Source organism: Oncorhynchus tshawytscha, linkage group LG05, assembly GCF_018296145.1.
Source record: "Oncorhynchus tshawytscha isolate Ot180627B linkage group LG05, Otsh_v2.0, whole genome shotgun sequence".
Lineage (NCBI taxonomy): Eukaryota > Metazoa > Chordata > Actinopteri > Salmoniformes > Salmonidae > Oncorhynchus > Oncorhynchus tshawytscha.
Window position 1 is genome coordinate 23,829,849 of NC_056433.1, and position 22,972 is coordinate 23,852,820.

At 40.7% G+C, this 22,972-nt stretch overlaps 2 protein-coding genes across 3 annotated transcripts in view; one reads left to right on the top strand and one right to left on the bottom strand.

The window, feature by feature from the left end:
* Positions 1 to 11,797, bottom strand: part of galnt14 (UDP-N-acetyl-alpha-D-galactosamine:polypeptide N-acetylgalactosaminyltransferase 14 (GalNAc-T14)) — a 129,933-nt gene extending 118,136 nt beyond the window's left edge. The window contains exon 1 of the mRNA XM_042321712.1: positions 11,407 to 11,797. Within this exon, the coding sequence (XP_042177646.1) occupies positions 11,407 to 11,538 (132 nt within the window). The 5' untranslated portion in view covers positions 11,539 to 11,797. The remainder of the gene's footprint in view (positions 1 to 11,406) is intronic.
* Positions 11,798 to 14,680: 2,883 nt separating this feature from the next.
* Positions 14,681 to 22,972, top strand: part of LOC112250335 (EH domain-containing protein 3) — a 43,095-nt gene continuing 34,803 nt past the window's right edge. Inside the window, exons 1-2 of one of the 2 annotated variants that reach the window (XM_024420398.2) lie at positions 14,681 to 14,861; positions 15,282 to 15,479. In XM_024420398.2, coding sequence (XP_024276166.1) covers positions 14,860 to 14,861; positions 15,282 to 15,479 — 200 coding nt within the window. In that variant the 5' untranslated portion in view covers positions 14,681 to 14,859. Of the gene's footprint in view, positions 15,480 to 22,972 lie in introns of both variants that reach the window. The other variant, XM_024420397.2, reaches the window with a different exon arrangement.

Sequence of the window (22,972 nt, forward strand, 5' to 3'; positions counted from 1 at the left end):
AACTGGGCATAGTGGGTCTAGTTCAAACATGAAGAAGTGGATCTAAAATAATCAACAATAGAATTTGAGCTACACAGCACTGAAACCAATTGTCGTTAATCAAAACTCAATCATACTGTATGAGAGCTGAGCCGGCTGATGTTTCTATTAAATATTCCCTTTGATTCCAAAAAGAGATGTTCTATTTCATTAAGCTATTTTTTGCTTTCCTGCATTTGGCATCTGGGGTAAGCAACTTCTCCATTTTTGAACTAGCATAAACACAGCAAAATTGTTTATAGAAGAGTTTGCCTCCTGCCTCTTTTGATCACTGATGTACTGGGTTATAGCAGGCTTACTAAAGTTATGCGTTCTGGTTGACAACTTGTTGACTTTGCCATGATTGGCTGCTGCATGTGGACCACTTAAAATGAATGGAAATTGGATGCATGGATTGTTAATTTCTCAAGGAACTACCATACTTAAGTGAGTCATTTTTAATTGGTAACCCTGTGGATGACTCCACTCCAGGGTGGGGGTATGTAATGGACCCTATGCTGTATTTCAAGTTTACTAAAGCACATAATATGCTACCTGAATCTAATTTTGTTTACTTAATCGAATCTATTCAGAGCTTTTCTCCGTCCCCCTCCCCTAAACTGCTTTCCTTCAATTTTATCACTGAATATGTATGACCCATTGCTACTTATTACTAGGGGGGCAATTGCAATCATGGCTGCATACGTGATCTGCAAGCAAGATATATGGAACATTTTCTCATTTAGCTAAGGTCATGAAATAGAAAGAAATAAAAAATAAAACAGCATCAAGGTTTCTATGGTTGAAATTGTCCTCCTGTTGCCGTCCGTGCTGCTGCTTCCCGGGCTCCATATTGAATTATAGAACATGTCTTTCAAGCTGGGGAAACAATAAAGCAACAGAAAATGGCAGGTGACCCTTCCACTCTCTCCCTCTTCTCCCTCTTCCAGTAGTCTTCAGAAGAAGATCAGTGGAGAGGTTATCAAAGCGACAGCGGTCAACAGACAGAAAAACTAATAACTGGAACGCTTCCTCTGTGGACACAGGTCTGTAAGTGTTATTTTCGTAGCTGGGAAAGAAATTGGCTGAAAGGCAATAAGCTGAATAGACCCCATATTAACTGAATTCACAGAAATGTGCCAGAACCCATGCATCAAGGTGTATAGACATTGTGCACTTCTAAGTCTCAGATTCAGGCTGTGTTTGAGCAGAGATAAATCGTCTGGGCTTTCATAAGATAAAGTTAGAAGAAATATCCATATTTATTCTGTCTGAAAAAAGAAACTGTTGATCACATGAAAGTAACATGTTCATATTCAGCAATTGGTAACACTTTTTAACATGGCATAAACTGCAACTTTATTACATGGTTATGAATCTATCCTTAATTATCAGACAAACAACAACAATCCATGAAAGTGGATTTCATTTGAACTTATCTTATCATTCTCTATAGAACCTCTTTGAGGTTTGATTCATATGTGAGGCCTTCTACATGAATCATCTATGATCTAATTCTGCTTACAGTCCAGACACACTATGAAAGCTCAATGTGTACAGATGTCGGATCTTAAAATAGTCCTGCAGCAACAGGAAATGTGAATTATTATGTGGATTATAATTAATGGATATTTTTGTAGGGGTTGATATGTTTTTCGTAACGGAAAACCAAGTGTGAAAGATTACAAACTTCAGAAGCCGTTTTTAACATCAAATACACTACAGGTTTAAAATGTCATGCATTTTCCTGCAACAGGGTGATCAAATTAAGATCCTACATCTGTAGCAGCTAGGGCTGTAGCGTTCACAACATTTTGTTAGCCGGTGATTGTCAAGCAAATAACTGTTGGTCTCACAATAATTGACCGGTAATTAACATAAACACATTTAGCACCTCCTGGCTTCCACACAAGCCACTGATGCTGACCTTTGGAACATCTACATTTTAAAAGTCTAACAAATCCATGTAATATAGCCTAAACCTTCACAATAAATCCATTATTTATTTTAGACAGGTCTAAAGAAGCATGTTATGAAGAAAATGTAGTCTATTTCAGAAGAACAGAATAGCATACTGTCATGACGTTTCCCTCTTTGGGTACAGCGAGCACCCCTCCCTCTGTGCCAGCCCTTCTCTATGCACCATCGATGTTTTGATTGTAAGACATTGTAAGGCTGCATGATGAGACTCTAATGATGATTTGAAAAAAGTTGCTTGAAAGGCATGAGCTCTCTAGTTTTTTTGCGCAGGCTGTACACACAACATTAGTCACTAGAGGTCGACCGATTATGATATTTCAATGCCGATACCGATTATCAGAGGACCAAAAAAAATGCAGATACCGATTAATCGGCTGATTTATATATATATATATATATATATATATTTGTAATAATAACAATTACAACAATACTGAATGAACACGTTGATTTTAACTTAATATAATACATCAATAAAATCAATTTAGTCTCAAATACATAATGAAACATGTTCATTTTGGTTTTAATAATGCAAAAACAAAGTGTTGGAGAAGAAAGTAAAAGTGCAATATTTGCCATGTAAAAAAGCTAACATTTAAGTTCCTTGCTCAGAACATGAGAACATATGAAAGCTGGTGGTATTGTATGTTCTTATAGGCACTATAGTATTGTCAGCCTAATCTCGGGAGTTGATAGGCTTGAAGTCATATACAGCGCAATGCTTGAAGCACAGCGTAGAGCTGCTTGCAAATACAGGAAAGTGCTGTTTGAATGAATGCTTAAGAGCCCACTGCTGCCTACCACCGCTCAGTCAAATTGCTCTATATCAAATATCAAATCATAGACTTAATTATAATATGATAACACACAGAAATACAAGCCTTACGTCATTAATATGGTAAAAAAAAAACAATCATTTTGAAAACAAAACGTTTATTCTTTCAGTGAAATACGGAACCGTTCCGTATTTTTTCTAATGGGTGGCATCCATGAGTCTAAATATTGCTGTTACATTGCACAACCTTCAATGTTATGTCATAATTATATACAATTCTGGAAAATTAATTACAGTCTTTGATAGGAAGAAATTATCTTCACACAGTTCGCAACGAGCCAGGCAGCCCAAACGGCTGCATATACCCTGACTATGCTTGCACAAAACGCAAGAGAAGTGACACAATTTCCCTAGTTAAAAGAAATTCATGTTAGCAGGCAATATTAAATAAATATGCCCGTTTAAAAATATATACTTGTGTATTGATTTTAAGAAAGGCATTGATGTTTATTGCTAGGTACCCATTGGTGCAATGACAGTGCTTTTTTCGCGAATGCGCTTCTTAAATCATCACCCGTTTGGCTAAGTAGGCTGTGATTCGATGATAAATTAACAGGCACCGCAGAGATTATATGCAACGCAGGACAAGCTAGATAAACTAGTAATATCATCAACCATGTGTAGTTAACTAGTGATTATGTTAAGATTGATTGTTTTTAATAAGATAAGTTTAATGCTAGCTAGCAACTTACCTTGGCTCCTTGCTGCACTCCCGTAACACGTAGTCAGCCTGCCACGCAGTCTCCTTGTGGAGTGCAATGTAATCAGTCAAAATCGGTGTCCAAAAATGCAGATTACCGATTGTTATGAAACCTTGAAATCGGCCCCAATTAATCGGCCATTCCGATTAATCGGTCGACCTCTATTAGTCACTCATTCACAATTTGACAAGCACTTGATAATGCTTAGAATTTCAAGGCGGCATCCCTTTTGTGTGGCCAAAATGCACCCTAAAAGAAATCCATGCCTTTATTGCCAGTGGCCAGTGTACCATTCTCCCTGAGTGCTGTGCGCTCCATCACATGATCGGGTCTTTCTCACAGGCTACAAGTGAAGACAGACACATCGGGGATACAACTGCACGCGTCCTTATCCAATTCCGAGGTGCATATCGAAGAAAATGGAAGAACTGTCCACATTTACTTTTCGTCAGCCAACAAGAGTAGGCTTAACGAACAGCAAAATCACTAGCCTATGTCAATCTACTATCCCCATAGTACCATGGTCAACCTATTCTATTCTGTGCAATAAATAAATATTCCAAACATAGTCTGAGACAGTTGTGGGATGCGATAGATCCCAAATTAATACAACCACTACCATCAAAAAAACGTCTTCACGCAAGTTGGCTGACAAAACAGATCAGAACGTTTAGCTTAAGATGTTGATAAACTATTAGGCTTTTTTTCACATTATAAGCACAGGAATGTGGAAATGGCAGTAGGCTATAAGCGCAAATGTTCCATTAGCAGAAAACACAATTCTCAAAAGTGACAACAAATGTATTTTTATTGGGAAAATGATCTTTCCAAAACTTGAAACTCCCACACTGCTTATGTATGTCAGTTAGGCTCTACACCCCTTGTAAAGCTAATGAATGTGCTTAATTTAAAGAAGTTATTTGGCCACTTTAGTTGTGATTACAAACCTTATCAAAACATATAGGACAATGGGCTAGGCTACATGAGGTGTGCAACTTTGATTCGAAAATGTCACCAAAAAAAGCAATTTTTCTTATGCTGGGTATCATTCACATGTGATAATATATAATTCACAAGTGATAGGCTAATATTGTCACCCATCAGACTATTCTTGATTTAATATTTACATATACTAAATAATATATGTGTGAAATTTGTTTGGATTTATAATGGATCATTATCATGCACCTATATTGAAACTGGGGCAGCAAAAATACATGACATCTATGAACTTAAATAGCGAATGGAAAACAATTTAGTTTCACGCCAGCCAGGTAGGCTATACTCCTGTTGTAAATATAAGCAATGTGCTTATTATTAGGAAAGTTCAGGAATACATATAGTAAGCCTATAGAAAGCTGATGGGATCCTCCTCTTTTTATTAGTGGCCGTCACTCTGTTTTCTCGCGCAATTGCATAGCCTCTTGAAATGTTGCGCAACATGAGCTCATGGGCTCTCATGAAGTGCTTGATTAGATTGATGTCAGAGTGATTAGACGGACAATAAAGTGCAGGGTCCCAGGCAGTTCCCAGATCTAAAGCCATCCATTCAACACCCCCAATTTGTCATGTAAATACCAACGGTGACAAGTTAGAGTTTATTCCTTTCACTCAAGTGTGTGATCCCTCTGCACTGTCTTCCTCACTGACTCCTGATGAAATCAGATGCTTTCGCATAAATGACAACATAAAATATAAATGGTTATATTTGTTCTCTGTCACTACTCTTTGGAACTTAGCTTGCTCTGTCTGTCTAGCGCACTGAGGAAAAACCCTAATAGCAGTACTGACTAAATAAGATTGATAGCTCAATTCTTGGGAGATAAAGGTGATAATGACAAATGAGCAGTAAAACCAACCTTTTTGTAGCATTATAGAAAAACACATTGGTTATAATTGACAGCCCATTTAGAATTCATGTATATCATTTTTAAATAGTCTAGATAGAATCCCATCAGTCCTGTTTGAATGTTTCAGCATTTCAGCAGCAATATGTTTTTGTGCCATTGCAATGCTATATGGGTGGGAAGGTTATCATCATGTAGGCAATGTGTGTGTGTGTGTGTGTGTGTCTGTGCGCATGAGGATGGTCTGATTTATTGATCTGCTCCTCATAATAGGGGGAATTACTCCTCAGGGCAGGGTAATCACTGCAAAACAGCCCGATCACAGCACTTAGCTAAGAGTAACAGTCTAATAGTGTCTGCTAAAGCAATTTCTTTCAATATCATACTGGGAATAGCAAAATGATTAACTAACACGTATTAAATGAGGCGTGCTACTGTTTTTCTCTTAGCAGGAGACGGGTTTTGTGGAACACTCTGAGAGTAAATGATAAAAAGGACACTGCATATTTTGCTAAGTGTTTAAGTGTTTTCATAGTTCCTTCAGTAGCTTCCAGCTTCCATTCAGGAGGCCTGAGGAGCCATATAAAAACACAAGCTGCTGTTGATCCTTAGAAGCTACATTAACATTTAGGTCTTTCACTAGGTGTACTGTGATCACATGTTGTACACAAGGCTTACAATAACACTCACGTTTTACTCCTACTGTCCAAATGTCACGTCAGAGAAAATGAAAGACCTTGTGCACAAAGACAGGCATGTAATATGTTTCAGCCCAAAATGATGTTCAGACACAAGCCAAGCGTTGTCTTTACACAAACACGTGTTAAGACAACTAGTGCATCCTCTCTTCAGCTACTGTGTAATCCCAAACACTCGCTCTCTCTCTCCAAGATGACTCAATATCACACAGTTTGAGTCCCTCCACAGTAATCCTTGCACATTCTTATAACACCTACTGTACCAATCTTGAAGATCTTTTGGAGCAATCCTTATGTGTAAAACATCTTCATTCCAACCCTCAGTTTCAGTTATTTTTATCCTCGGAACTAATTTTCTTTCTCCCTCGTTGCTTTATCAGAGATGGGAAAAAGTACAAAAATGACATTAAATACAGGGCAGAAAACTCAGAATTCCAAACGTGTAGACTAGAGCATTTGGGGGTCATTGGCACTGTGAGACACAAGCTGAACACAGTGATTGGAACATATATCTTGTTTGCTCACCAGGCGGGAGCTCCATTGGAAACAGACACGATTTATGAAAATAACTCAGATGTTGAGAGCTGAAAGAATGGGAATGAGCTGTTTTTTTGTTGTTGAGAAAAATAGAAGCCAGTAAGAATAATAAAAATAAAAACAGACATAAAAACTACCCAATTATCCTATGGCTACATACAGGATATTATTCCCCATCCACAGCTCCAGGCGAGTCTCAACCACATGCAAAGCACTGTACAGAATAGTGTGCTGCTGAAATGACACACATAACGAGGTCAAATTAATAATAAAAGCCTGCCGGCACACAGCTGGTTCAGAGAAAGAGTACATTGTTGGGGATGGAAAGACTTAGCTAGGCACCCTATTGGATGCGTGCTTCATGTTGCAACAGCTCCCAATCTGGAGTTGAAAAAACTGCATCAGGAATAGCTCAAAGACCCCCAAAAGACAGAGCTTGAGTGGGAGAGAAACTGCTGTGCTCTTCAAAGTAAGGATGAATCCATGTTCTTCTACGGATATAGGCAGTCTGTAGCTTTTATTGTTCACAAAGCAGCTAGGTAAACAAACCTACATGGTGAAAGTACACTGAGTGGGACTGTTGCATTTGTATTTGAATTACAGATACACACAATATCCAGTACCAGTCCAAAGTTTGGACACACCTACCCAGGTGACTACCTCATGAAGCTGGTTGAGAGGATGCCAAAAGTGTGCAAAGCTGTCATCAAGGCAAAGGGTGACTACTTTGAAGAATCTAAAATCTAAAATATATTATAATATATTATTATTATAATATTATTACAGAAGGGAGGAAATCAAATCTTCACACTTATTATTACTGGGATGATTTCACGCTTCAACCTTAATTATTATAACGTTATCATTCTAACATACAAACTTACAAAACTTCACGAACTACACCCGAAGATATGAAAACTTAGCTCACACAGCGTGGGATTGCCTTCACTCCAGAGGTGTGCTGCTACGATAATAATACCCGTTACAACAGTTCTTAGCCATGTTGTTCCGCTTGTCTTGTCATTTCCCCCGCATAGCGAACACGTAAACATTTCAAACAAAAAAACAATGACATAGACTCACAGGTTAATTGTCAGTTACACTCCACAAATCATTTTTTACAACACTTCAACCCATGACTCAGCTTCTTGAAAATAGATTTATTGAATTTATTTCAATATTTTCCCCCACATTGACACTGCTCTGCATGAGCATTCCAACTCCAGAACCCCAAACAACCCTCTCAGGCTAGTTCTTCTTCAGTTGATAGAGGCCCCTCTACCATTTTGACACTGAATCAATCAAGCCAGACTTGAGTGCCTACTTCTCACGTCTAATTCCACCATTCAGCTCCTACACTGAAAAGCACTCACTTGCTCATTGACCCTAAGCATTTGCCGTGAACAACTTTACAAAACCCAGCATATATACCAGAATAACTGGCCAACAAAATATAATGAAATCTGTCTTCTGCACTTCAACAAAACAAATTTGAAGTCAAGGGGAAAAGTTGACTTAAAGCTGACTTTGTATACTGAACAAAAATATAAACGCAACATGTAAAGTATTGGTCCCATGTTTCATGACCTGAAATAAAAGATCCCAGAAATGTTCCAGAAGCACAAAAAGCTTATTTCTCTCAAATGTTGTGCACAAATTTGTTTACATCCCTGTTAGAGAACATTTCTCCTTGCAAAATAATCCATCCATCTGACAGGTGTAGCATAGAAAGAAGCTGATTAAACAGCATGATCTTTACACAGGTGCGCCTTGTGCTGCGGACAATAAAAGGCCACTCTAAAATAGAGGTTGACCGATTAATCGGAATGGCCAATTATTAGGGCCGATTTCAAGTTTTCATAACAATCGGAAATCGGTATTTTTGGGAGCCGATTTTTAAAATGTTTTTAACAATATTTTTTAAATACCTTTATTTAACTAGGCAAGTCAGTTAAGAACACATTCTTATTTTCAATGACAACCCAATCTTGCAACATTACAGTTAACTAGTCCAACGCAATAACGACCTGCCTCTCTCTCTTTGCACTCCACAAGGAGACTGCCTGTTACGCGAATGCAGTAAACCAAGGTAAGTTGTTAGCTAGCATTAAACTTATCTTATAAAAAACAATCAATCATAATCACTAGTTAACTACACATGGTTGAGGATATTACTAGATATTATCTAGCGTGTCCTGCGTTGCATATAATCTGACTGAGCGGTGGTAGGCAGAAGCAGGTGCGTAAACATTCATTCAAACAGCACTTTCGTGCGTTTTGCCAGCAGCTCTTCGTTGTGCATCAAGCATTGCGCTGTTTATGACTTCCAGCCTATCAACTCCCGAGATGAGGCTGGTGTAACCGAAGTGAAATGGCTAGCTAGTTAGCGCGTGCTAAAAGCGTTTCAAACGTCACTCGCTCTGAGCCTTCTAGTAGTTGTTCCCCTTGCTCTGCATGGGTAACGCTGCTTCGATGGTGGCTGTTGTCGTTGTGTTGCTGGTTCGAGCCAGGGAGGAGTGAGGAGAGGGACGGAAGCTATACTGTTACACTGGCAATACTAAAGTGCCTATAAGAACATCCAATAGTCAAAGGTTAATGAAATAGAAATGGTATAGAGGGAAATAGTCCTATAATTCCTATAATAACTACAACCTAAAACTTCTTACCTGGGAATATTGAAGACTCATGTTAAAAGGAACCACCAGCTTTCATATGTTCTCATGTTCTTAGCAAGGAACTGAAAGGTTAGATTTCTTATATATCACATATTGCACTTTTACTATCTTCTCCAACACTTTGTTTTTGCATTATTTAAACCAAATTGAACATGTTCCATTATTTACTTGAGGCTAAATAGATTTTATTGATGTATTATATTAAGTTCAAATAAGTGTTCATTCAGTATTGTTGTAATTGTCATTATTACAAATAAAAAGAAGGAAAAAAATCGGCTGATTAATCGGCACCTGCTTTTTTGGTCCTCCAATAATCGGTATCGGTATCGCCGTTGAAAAATCATAATCAGTCGACCTCTACTCTAAAAATTGCAGTTTTGTTATACAACACAATGCCACAGATGTCTCAAGTTTTGAGGGACCCCAGTGGGTGGACCAGGTGCCCAAGTCAAATCAAATCAAACTTTATTTGTCACATGCGCCGAATACAACATGTGTAGACCTTACTGTGAAATGCTTACTTACAAGCCCTTAACCAACAATGCAGTTCAAGAAAGAGATAAGAAAATATTTACCAAATAAACTAAAGTAAAAAATACTAAAAAGTAACACAATAAAATAACAATAACGAGGCTATATACAGGGGGTACCGATACCGAGTCAATATGCAGGGGTACAGGTTAGTCAAGGTAATTTGTACATTGAAGTGACTATGCATAGATAATAAACAGCGAGTAGCAGCAGTGTACAAAACAAATGGAGGGGGGGTTGGTCAATGTAAATAGTCCAGTGGCCATATGATTAATTGTTCAGCAGTCTTATGGCTTGGGGGTAGAAGCTGTTAAGGAGCCTTTTGGTCCTAGACTTGGTGCTCCGGTACTACTTGCCGTGCGGTAGCAGAGAAAACAGTTTATGACTTGGGTGACTGGAGTCTCTGACAATTTTTTGGGCTTTCCTCTGACACCGCCTAGTATATTGCTCCTGGATGGCAGGAAGCTTGGCCCCAGTGGTGTACTGGGCCATATGCACTACCCTCTGTAGCGCCTTACGGTCAGATGCCATACCAGGCAGTGACACATCCTATGCCCTCCCAGGCTGTGCCCCTTCCCAGTCATGTGAAATCCATAGATTAGGGTCTAATGAATTCATTTCAATTGAACGGCAACTAAGTAAAATCGTTCAAATTGTTGCATGTTGTGTTTATTTTTTTGTTAAGTATAAAATAGGAGTAAATAAGCACAGAAATGTGTGCGCTGTAAAAGGTTACACCTTTTATGGCTATAATTGCCACTGTCTGGCTGTCTTGGAAATGGTAGATATATTATTATTCCATCACATTATGTTCATCAGTTCACACAGGAACCACATATTACAAGTCAATTACTGAGCCTCTTGAATGGTTAATGCTGAATTTTCAGACAAGAGTATGTTACAGAACAGAAAGACTAATAGGCATAAATCTTTGGTTATGCTTTAAATTATTTTATTGAGGCTTTAAGAAATGCAAGTATTTGAGGAATTTATTATATCAGTGTTTAATAAATTGTGTAGTAGCCTATACTTTAGTGAAACTTTTGTTCATACCAATTTAGTGAGCGTCTGACTGTTCTTTATGAACGTACCATTACATACATCAGATGTTTATGCAGTTATATATTCTAGGATTATTTATTACAGTATCTTCGTTTCTGTTCGGAATGTACAGAAAGCGCATCTAAACCTCAATTTGCAAACTCATTATAACCAATTGAAACTGCACTTTGCAATACATACTGTATGGTATGGGATGGACACATTCAGTCAACCCGAATAAAAAAAGTTAGCAACAACTGGTTGTTGGCTTAATGTGCAAACTTCTAGAAAGCAATGTAGAGCAGAAGCCGTGATACACTGTAAGACGACACCTGAGTGGAAATTCTGACACCCTTTCGAGCCTAAATATTTTGTTTTACAGAGACACACGCAAACATAGCCTACATTTTACCTGCGCGCACTCATGCACTTGGTCCGAGTTTAGCCTGCACTATTGCTAAATGCATAGGAACTTATCTTACCTGCATGTGGGATATAGCTTAGATGCGATGATACAGGATAAGGAATGATAGTGCTGCTTACCTGTCTGTACTGTGCGTCTTTGGTGCCCAGGTCTGATACTTGCTGCCTACTTAGGAGTATCAAATACAGTAGTGCAGCAGTCCAACAAAGCACCACCAGAGCCAAAGTCAGTTTTCGAGAAAGCCGTTTCATTTTCCTATGAGTTCCTGGAGCAGATATCGCCCCTTTATTGGCGGGGCAACCTACGAGAAGCACATTTCTAGGAAAGTCGGTTCTGGAGACGTGCTTTTGCGCTCTACCCTCATTCTCCGGTTCGTCTTTTCGAACGCTGCACGCCCGCTTGCCCCAGACGCGTGCACAATGACTGCCCTGGTTGCGAGATTCTCTATGACCGAACTGATAGCTAGGCTGTGCGCTATGACTCGCTGGAGCTACGAGGTACGACACTTGATGCCGTCCAGTTTGAACAAAATCAGAGGTTGGCGGGGTACCTATAATATCCGAATTGGTTTAGCACCACCTACCGTGCAAATCATAATGTACAAGGATTTGTAGTATATTCTACTTGCAATGCTTATATCAATATAACTTGATTCCACCCAATTTAACGTCTTTAATGAATTATGTAGCCTAGTTCAGCTCCAGTGTTTTGTGTTTTTCCAGAGTTATACGGAAGCCTATTATAATACTGGTGATAACACAGGTGAGATGAGGTGTGGTTACAGAAGACTAATAGAATAGAATATAATAGAAAATAGTATCGATCTTTATCGACAATTCAGTGGGTTTGTGCATAGGCTAGGACCTACTTCTTTAACCTTCAGATACACATGCATTCGCCACTCTGCATTTTAAACTTGTACATATTATACTGTACTTTTGATATTGTCTAATCACACTAAGATTTACTTCTAGAGGGAACTTCTAGACTTAAAAATAAAACGCTAATGGATCACAAAAGTATTGTCTAGTTACACCATCTAGTGGTAATCAGTCCTCGAATAATCCATAAACCATTATATAAACTAGTGTAGGCCTAAATGTAGTCCAGCAGGTGTCATACTGGTATGTAAAATAGTCTGTAAGGAGAAGGATAGACACTGAGTTTACAAACACCTTCCTAATATTGAGTTTCTCCCCCTTTTGCCATCAGAACAGCTTCAATTCATCGAGGCATGGATTCTACAAGGTGTCGAAAGTGTTCCACAGGGATGCTGGCCAATGTTGACTCCTATGCTTCCCACAGTTGTGTTAAGTTGGCTAGTTATGCCTTGTGAGGTGGACCATTTTTGATACACAGGGGAAACTGTTGAACGTGAAAATCCCAGCAGCATTGCTGTTATTTACACACACAAACTGCCATACCCTGTTCAAAGGCACTTAATATTTTATCTTGCCCATTCACCATCTGAAGTGGAGAAGGTGGAAAGTTTTAATTTCCTCAGCGTACACATCATGGACAAACTGAAATGGTCCACCCACACAGACAGCTTGGTGAAGAAGGCGCAACAGCGCCTTTTCAACCTCAGGAAGCTGAAGAAATTTGGCTTGTCACCAAAAACACTCACAAACTTTTACAGATGCACAATCGAGAGCATCCTGTCGGGCTGTATCACCGCCTGGTACGGCAACTGCTCCGACCCACAACCGCAAGGGCAAACTACCTGCCCTCCAGGACACCTATAGCACCCAATGTCAAAGGAAGGTCAAAAAGATGATCAAGGACAAACTACCTGCCCTCCAGGACACCTATAGCACCCAATGTCAAAGGAAGGTCAAAAAGATGATCAAGGACAACAACCACTGCCTGTTCACCCCAAAATCATCCAGAAGGCCAGGTCAGTACAGTTGCATCAAAGCTGCGACTGAGAGACTGAAAAACAGCTTCTATCTCAAGGCCATCAGACTGTTAAACAGCCATCACTAACATAGTGGCTGCTGCCAACATACAGACTCAAATCTCTTGCCACTTTAATACATTTTATAAATGGAGGTATCACTAGTCACTTTAAATAACGCCACTTTAACAATGTCTACATATCCTACATTACTCTTCTCATATGTATATATTGTATTCTATACCATCTACTGCATCTTGCCTATGCTGCACGGTCATCGCTCATCCATATATTTATATGTACATATTTTTATTCATCCCTTTACATTTGTGTGTATAAGGTAGTTGTTGTGAATTTGTTTGAATTCTTGTTAGATATTACTGCACTGTCGGAACTAGAAGCACAAGCCTTTCGCTACACTCGCATTAACATCTGCTAACCATATGTATGTGACCAATAAAATGTGATTTGTTTTGATTTGAATGGAACACATACACAATCCATGTCTCAATTGTCTCAGGGCTCAACATTCCTTCTATAACCTGTCTCCTTCCCTTCATCTACACAGATTGAATTGGATTTAACAAGTGACATCAACAATGGATCATAGCTTTCACCCGTCAGTCTATGTCATGGAAAGAGCAGGTGTTCCTAATGTTTTGTACACTCAGTGTATGTCCTACTATGGCACTGGCCTTCTACCCCTCTCTCCAAATTTGGACAAAGCTACGACTTTTGACATCACTGTAGGCTACATTCTACACTGTAGACCTACCATACACTTGAGACAAATTGTTGTATCCTCTCTTCAATTTGTAAAATTCGTCATACCCTCCATCCTTTGGAGACTGCATCATCAGTACACCTTTTGTAAGCACTTTTGTGAACATTTGATTAAAATATTGTTTTAAGTTTTTTATAAAAAATATATAAATACATCAAATGACATAATCAATATAATGTATGCGTATGTAACGGATGTGAAACGCTAGCTTAGTTAGCGGTGGTGCGCGCTAAATAGTGTGCCAATCGGTGACGTCACTTGCTCTGAGACCTTGAAGTAGTGGTTCCCCTTGCTCTGCTAGGACCGCGGCTTTTGTGGAGCGATGGGTAACGATGCTTAGTGGGTGACTGTTATTGATGTGTGCAGAGGGTCCATGGTTTGCGCCCGGCTATGGGCGAGGGAACGGTCTAAAGTTATACTGTTACACGTAGGCATATGAAAATGTTGACATAGTACTTTTCTATTTTTCTTGGTAATGTACGATGCAGCTGATGACTGATACAATGTAGCGATTTCGATGATTTGGATGTTGTAATTACGCCTTGCTGGTTACTCTGTATTACCGCTAGAGGAGCACCAACAATGAGATGGATAGATTCAACTTGTCCCTCATCCGCCAATATGGCGCTGCCATCACTGCCTTCAGTCGTTGTAATACTGGGAGGGGCTTTGCCAGTAGTTGGGCATTTCCTTTCGGATCAGGTTTCGTTGTCAGACAGGCATTTAAATCTGCTGCAGTAACGAAGCCGGGGAAGCCAGTGACCGCACAACATTCTACGCAGCAGTAGGAATAGTGCTTTATTATAGCTATTTTGTTGTTTCTTCATTTGACTCGAGAAAGGTCTATTATTTAGGACAGTATTTTGAAGCTTCAACCGCTTCAGTATTCAAATGTAAGACGAGATCACAATTTGACAGCTAAGCTTGATACGTGCATCATTTTTGGAATTCCTCTACAGCCTGAATGAAAATCGTGCATTATAGCTGTGATATGAAAATATGCATGTAGAAATGATTTAGCATCGCTAGTATGTGTCTAGTTAATTAGCTGGCTTATAGTCGTCTGAATGCATCTGTGTCTCGTGTTTGTCTTGTAAGGACTTGAGGAACGAACGCTTCCATTGAAGGATGTGTCTGCATATAGTTTGATTGAAAGGAAAAACAAACCATCTACTAAATCAATGACAAAGAGATCCTCCGAATTATTTGAATAGGAGACTAGAATAGAAATAGAAAAATAGAGATCTCTATAGAGTATAAGGTTGTCCATTATCGAATTGCATCATGTTCAGCTGGTTGGGTACCGATGACAGGAGGAAGAAGGATCCTGAGGTCTTTCAGACAGTCAGCGATGGCCTCAAGAAGCTCTACAAAACCAAATTGTTGCCATTGGAGGAACACTACAAATTCCACGAGTTCCACTCGCCCGCCTTAGAGGATGCCGACTTTGACAACAAACCCATGGTTCTCCTTGTGGGGCAGTATTCCACTGGAAAGACCAGCTTCATACGGTAGGTCTGTGTTTGAAATGTCACTGGTAGGTGCTTTGCTTGCCAGTCAGGGGGCCAAAACACTAGTGAGTTATGGTCTGATATGCAAACAGAGGGGACATGAAATGCATTGCAGACACACTGCATATTCACAGTTTGATGCAAACATGAGCTTTTATTGAACAACAAAAATGATCTAAGGGAGATAAATGTGTTAGTTTTTGGGTTGACTGGATGGTTGTCTGTGTTGCAGTTCAACCTTGGGCAGACACAGGTCAAATATTGACACAGTACTCTGACTTGAAAAGAGGGATAACACATTCCAACAGACAAAAAGGTTTTCCTGGTTATATGGCATTCACCTGGTACTGTATAGATGATTTTACAAAAATATACAAGTAGATTATGGGAATCTAGTGTTATCATATGTTATTATCATTGGTGTAAAGTACTTAAGAAAAAAGTACTATTTAAGTATTCATTTTTTTTTAGTATCTGTACTTTTCTTTAGTATTTTATATTTTTGACAACTTTTACTTCACTACATTCCTGAAGAAAATAATGTACTTTTTCCTCCTTACATTTTCCCTGACACCCAAAAGTACTCGTTACATTTTAAATGCTTAGCAGGACATGAAAATGATCCAATGTTCAAGAGAACATCCCTAGTCATCCCTATTGCCTCTGATCTGGCGGACTTACTAAACACAAATGCTTTGCTTGTAAATTATGTCTGAGTGTTGGAGTGTGCCCCTTGCTATCCGTAAATAAAGAAAAAACTAGAAAATTGTGCCGTCTGGGTTGCTTAATGTAACGAATTTGAAATGATTTATGTTTACTTTGACTTTTGATACTTAAGTATATTTTTGAAATTACATTTACTTTTGGTACTTAAGTATATTTTAAACCAAATACTTTTAGACATTTACTCAAGTAGTATTTTACTGGGTGACTTTCACTTTTACTTGAGTCATTTTCTATTAAGGTACTTTAACTGAAGTATGACAATTGTGTGCTTTTTCCACCACTTGTTATTATATGGTTATAGATATCATCCCATAATTCTCATTTTATGATTACATGTTACTCTTCTCCAGCCTCTCCAACCTAATGTGTGTTTGTATATGGGAGGGGTTGGGGAAATGATCAGAGGACATTTTTCCATCTCATATGGACTAACGCTTCGAAACACACCGACGGCGTCGTTGCGCAAAACAGTACGCAGCATCATCTGGATATGTGTGCAACAAAGTTCAACATTCACCTTCTGCTACCATTTCTGTCAAGCTGTCAAAGCATACAGTTTGGAGTTGGTCCCCCATTAGCTTCTATAACAGCCTCCTCTCTTCTGGGAAGGATTTCCACTAGATGATGGAATATTGCTGCAGGGACTTGCTTCCATTCAGCCACAAGAGCATTAGTGAGGTCAGACACTAATGTTGGGCGATTAGGCCTGGCTCGCAGTCGGTTTTCCAATTCATCCTAAAGGTGTTCTATGGGGTTGAGGTCAGGGCTCTATGTAGGCCGGTCAAGTTATTTCACACCGATCTCGAAAAACGATTTCTGTATGGACCTCCCTTTGTGCACGGGGGCATTGTCATGCTGAAACAGGAACGGGTCATCCCCAAACTGTTGTCACAATGTTGGAAGCACAGACTCTTCTAGAATGTCATTGTATGCTGTTGGCACTATGCATTGGGGCAGGTAGCGTTTCTCCTGGAATCTGCCAAACCCAGATTAATCCGTCGGACTGCCAGATGGTGAAGCGTGATTCATCACCCCCAGAGAACGCGTTTCCACTGTTCCAGAGTCCAATGGCAGTGAGCTTTACACCACTCCAGCCGACACTTGGCATTGTGCATGGTGATCTTAGGCCTGTATGCAGCTGCTCAGCCATGGAAACCCATTTCATGTTGCTCCCGGTGAATAGTTCTTGCGCTAACTGCTTCCAGAGACAATTTGGAACTCGGTAGTGAGTGCTGCGACTTAGGACATATGATTTTCACCCGCTACCCACTTCAGCACTCGTGGTCCCATCCTGTGAGCTCGTGTGGCCTACCACTTCACGGCTGAGCCGCTGATGCTCTTAGACGTTTCCACTTCACAATACAGCACTTACAGTTGACTGAGGCAGCTCTAGCAGGACATCCATTTTGCAAACTGACTTGATGGAAAGGTGGCATCCTATGACATTCTACTGCCAATGTTTGGCTATGGAGATTGCATGACTGTGTGCTCAATTTTATACACCTGTCAGCAACGGGTGTGGCTGAAATAGCCGAATCCACTAATTTTAAGTGGTGTCCACATAATTGTGGTATATATAGTGTATATCTTCTCTTATTTTACACTAATTAGCTGCATCAATTTTCCCTTGTAGTCACAGCCCAAACACAGGAATGTCAGCTACTCCAATGATTTGTCTGCAAACTTGTCCATGACCATCAAACAGATCATGTTTCCATGCTAAATTCCAACATTTCCCTATGGACTGCTTAATGGTATTCCAACCATCCCACTTAGTGCTCATCAAAGGAATACAAGGGCAGATGCAAAAACATTGGACCTAAAAGCAAGTGTTATGGTCTCTCTGAGCCTATGACAAAGCACACTTTGTTTTGAAGATGGGAGGCTAGAATTAAATCAAGCTTCCATGCAGTGAATGTCACTCATTTGATCTAATAACAGTCACCATGACTGCCAGCCAAACATGCCAAATATAGGACAAACACCTTAACTGAACTATGAATTAAATAAAACATTTTACCCCCAAAGTAACAACATGGGAACTCTATGCATGTCTAGACTTTAACCACTGAACATTTTTCTTTCCTAACATGCAACAATTTCAAAAACGTTACTGTTACAGTCCATGTAAGGAAATCAGTCAATTGAAATAAATTCATTAGGCCCAAATCTATGGATTTCCATATGCATCTGTTGGTCACAGATACCCAGAGCATGGGTCAGAAAATCAGTCAGTATCTGGTGTGACCACCATTTGCCTCATGCAGCATGACACATCTCCTTTGTATAGAGTTGATCAGGCTGTTGACTGTGGCCTGTGTAATGTTGTCCCACTCCTCTTCAATGGCTGTGCGAAGTTGCTGGATATTGGCGGGAACTGGAACATGCTGTCGTACATATCGATCCAGAGCATCCCAAACATAATCAAGGGTGACATGTCTGGTAAGTATGCAGGCCATGGAAGAACTGGGACATTTTCAGCTTCCAGAAATTGTGTACAGATCCTTACGACATGGGGCCGCGCATTATCATGCTGGAACATGAGGTGATGGCGGCGGATGAATGGCACGACAACAGGGCTCAGGATCTTGTCACTGTATCTCTGTGCATTCAAATTGCCAATGATAAAATGCAATTGTGTTCGTTGTCTGTTGCTTATGGTTGCCCATACCATAACCCCACTGGCACTGTGTTCACCATGTTGGCATCAGCAAACCACTTGTCCATTCGACGCCGTACACACTGTCTGCCATCTGCCTGGTACAGTTGAAACCGTGCACACTTCTCCAGCGTGTCAGTGGCCATCAAAGCTCAGCATTTGCCCACTAAAGTCAGTTACGATCCCAAACTGTAGTCAGGTTAAGACCCTGGTGAGGACGACGAGCACGCAGATGAGCTTCCCTGAGATGGTTTCTGGCAGCTTGTGCAGGAATCATCTGTCTGGGTGGCTGGTCACAGATGATCCCGCAGGTGAAGAAGCCAGATGTGGAGGTTCTGGGCTGATGTGTTTATACGTGGTCACCGGTTGTGAGGCCAGTTGGACGTACTGCCAAATTCTCTAAAATGATGTTGGAGGTGGCTTAGAGAAATGAACATTACATTATTTGGCAACAGCTCTGGTGGACATTCCTACAGTCAGCATGCTAAGTGCACACTCCCTCAAAACAAAAATATGTTGCATTTTGTTGTGTGTCCCCAGCACAAAGTTCACACGTGTAATGATCATGCCACACCTGTCAGGTGGATGGATTATCTTGGCAAAGGAGAAATGCTCGCTAACAGGGATGTAAACAAATTTGTGCACAAATGTTGAGAGAAATAGGCTTTTTGTGTGTATGGAACATTTCTGGGATCCTTTGTTTCAGCTTATGAAACATGGAACCAACATTTTACATGTTGCGTTTATATTTTTGTTCAGTGTATAATTAACTCAAATCAGATATATATGCTGTATGGGCATATAAAAGGCAGAAAGTAGTTGAACCTCTTCTGTGTGTTGAGATGTGTAGCCTAGTAACCTTTTCCTGCTCTCTACTTGTCTCATTGCCTTTGTGACGTGTTTCCACATCAAACTTTACCAGTGAGACTAAGTGCATCCCTTTTGCTGTGCAGTAATGCCAGAGCATGCTAGTATTTCTCCTGCCATCCTAAGACCAATGGTGAGATGCAGTCTTCTGGTGTCACTGATAAACCCTGCTGTCTCCAACCCTCCAATCCGTTCCGTTATTGCTATAGCAACTTATAGTCACTAATAGTTTCCAGAGCGAGTAGTCCAGGCGTTATAGAGAGGCAAGTGCGAGACATCAGTCTGGAATCGTGTAGAGAATGCCCCTGGCCACGGAAAGCACTTACTGTGTAGAATCAGGTTGTAAGGTCTGAAAAGCTTTGGGGCACTTCCTAAATGAGCTATTAGCTTTAGGTTGTAGTACTTATTTGCAATCAAGTAATCATATTGCGGTTATGTAATTGTATAGCAGGAGATGAGTAGAGCTTTGTTCTCATGCTTTTGCATATGTGGGTGAGAATGACAGCTGGCTGTGGGTTTGTTGGTAGGGTTCTGTCTCAATCTGGCAAAATGAGTGATCTTAATTAGGCAGTCCTTTGAAATCCACAGTGAAACTAAAACAAATCAAAATCAAATCGAAAGTTATTTGTCACATGCCCTACCGAATACAACAGGTGTAGACCTTATAGTGAAATGCTGTAAGTGTTAATTAAGTAAAACATTTTTTTTTAGTACTTAAACAACAGCAGTAAAATAACAATAGCGATTCTGCAGCATATACAGGGGGTACCGGTACAGAGTCAATGGGCGGGGGCACCGGTTAGTCGAGGTAATTTAGGTAATGTGTACATGTAGGTAGAGTTAAAGTGACCATGAATAGATAATAAACAGAGAGTAGCAGCAGTGTAAAAGAGGGGTCTGGGTAGCCCTTTGATTAGCTGTTTAGGAGTCTCATGGCTTGGGGGTAGAAGCTGTTAAGAAGCCTTTTGGGCCTAGACTTGGCGCTCCGGTACCGCTTGCCGTGCGGTAGCAGAGAGAACAGTCTGACTAGGGTGGCTAGAGTCTTTGACAATTTTTAGGCCCTTCGTCTGACTCCGCCTGGTATGGAGGTCCTGGATTGGCAGGAAGCTTGGCCCCAGTAAAGTACTTGGCTGTACACACTACCCTCTGTAGTGCCTGCGGTCGGAGGGCGAGCAGTTGCCACACCAGGCAGTGATGCATCCAGTCGGGATGCTCTCGATGGTGTAGCTGTAGAACCTGAGGACCCATGCCAAATCTTTTCAGTCATCTGAGGGGGACCATGATAGTTTGTTGGTGATGTGGACACCAAGGAACTTGAAGCACTCAACCTGCTCCACTATAGCCCCGTCGATGAGAATGGGGGCGTGCTCGGTCCTCCTTTTCCTGTAGTCCACAATCATCTCCTTTTGTCTTGATCACGTTGAGGTAGAGGATGTTGTCCTGGCACTACATGGCCAGGTCTCTGATCTCCTCCCTATAGGCTGTCTCATCGTTGTCGGTGATCAGGCCTACCACTGTTGTGTCATCTGCAAACTTGATGATGGTGTTGGAGTTGTGCCTGGCCATGCAGTCATGAGTGAACAGGGAGTACAGGAGGGGACTGAGCACGCACCCCTGAGGGGCGCCTGTGTTGAGTATCAGCATGGCAGATGTGTTGTTACCTACCCTTACCACTATCGTGTTGAACGCTGAGCTGTAGTCAATGAATAGCATTCTCACATAGGTGTTCCTTTTGTCCAGGTGGGAAAGGGCAGTGTTGAGTGCAATAGAGATTGCATCATCTGTGCATCTGTTGGGGCAGTATGCAAATTGGAATGGGTCTAGGGTTTCTGGGATAATGGTGTTGATGTGAGCCATGACCCGCCTTTTAAAGCACTTCATGGCTACTGACATAAGTGCTATGGGCCAGTAGTTATTTAGGAAGGTTACCTTAGTGTTCTGGGCACAGGGAGACTATGGTGGTCTGCTTGAAACATATTGGTATTACAGACTCAGTCAGGGACAGGTTGAAAATGTCAGTGAAGACACTTTCCAGTTGGTCAACGCATGCTCTGAGTACACATCCTAGTAATCCATCTGGCCCTGCGGCCTTGTGAATGTTGGCCTGTTTAAAGGTCTTACTCACACAGTCGTCTGGAACAGCTGATGCGCTCATGCATGTTTCAGTGTTACTTGCCTCATGTTTCAGTGTTACTTGCCACAACTCGCGGCTGTGCTTCCCTTTGTAGTCTGTAATAGTTTGCAAGCCTGCCACATCCAACGAGCATTGGAGGCGTTGTAGTATGATTCAATCTTAGTCCTGTATTGACACTTTGCCTGTTTGATCGTTTGTTGGAGGGCATAGTGGGATTTCTTATAAGCTTCTGGGTTAGAGTCCCGCTCCTTGAAAGCGGCAGCTCTACCCTTTAGCTCTGTGCGATGTTTCCTGTAATCCATAGCTTCTGGTTGAGGTGTGTACGTACGGTCACTGTGGGGACGACGTCATCAATGCACTTATTGATGAAGCTAGTGACGGATGTGGTGTACTCCTCATTGCCATCGGAAGAATCATATTCCAGTCTATTCTAGTAAAACAGTCCTGTAGCTGAGCATCTGCTTCATCTGACCACTTGTTTTATTGACCGAGTCGATGGTGCTTCCTGCTTTAGTTTTTGTTTGTAAGCAGATATCAGGAGGATAGAATTATGGTCAGATTTGCCAAATGGAGGGCGAGGGTTATATTTGTACATGTCTCTGTGTGTGGAGTAAAGGTAGTCTAGAGTTTTTGTCCCTCTGGTTGCACATTTAACATGCTGGTATAAATGAGGTAAAATAGATTTAAGTTTCCCAGCATTAAAGTCCCCGGCCACTAGGAGCGCCATCTCTGGATGAGCATTTTCCTGTTTGCTTATGGCCATATACAGCTCATTGAGTGTGGTCTTAGTGCCAGCATCGGTTTGTGGTGGTAAATAGACAGCTACGAAGAATATAGATGAAAATCCTCTTGGTAAATAGCGTGGTCTACAGCTTATCATGAGATACTCTACCTCAGGCGAGCAAAACCTTGAGACTTCCTTAGATTTCGTGCACCAGCTGTTGTTTACAAATAAACATAGACCACCTCTTACCAGACGCCACTGTTTTATCCTGCCGAAAAAGCGTAAAACCCGCCAGCTGTATGTTATTAATGTTGTCGTTCAGCCACGACTCTGTGAAACATAAGATATTACAGTTTTTAATGTCCCGTTGGTAGGATATACAC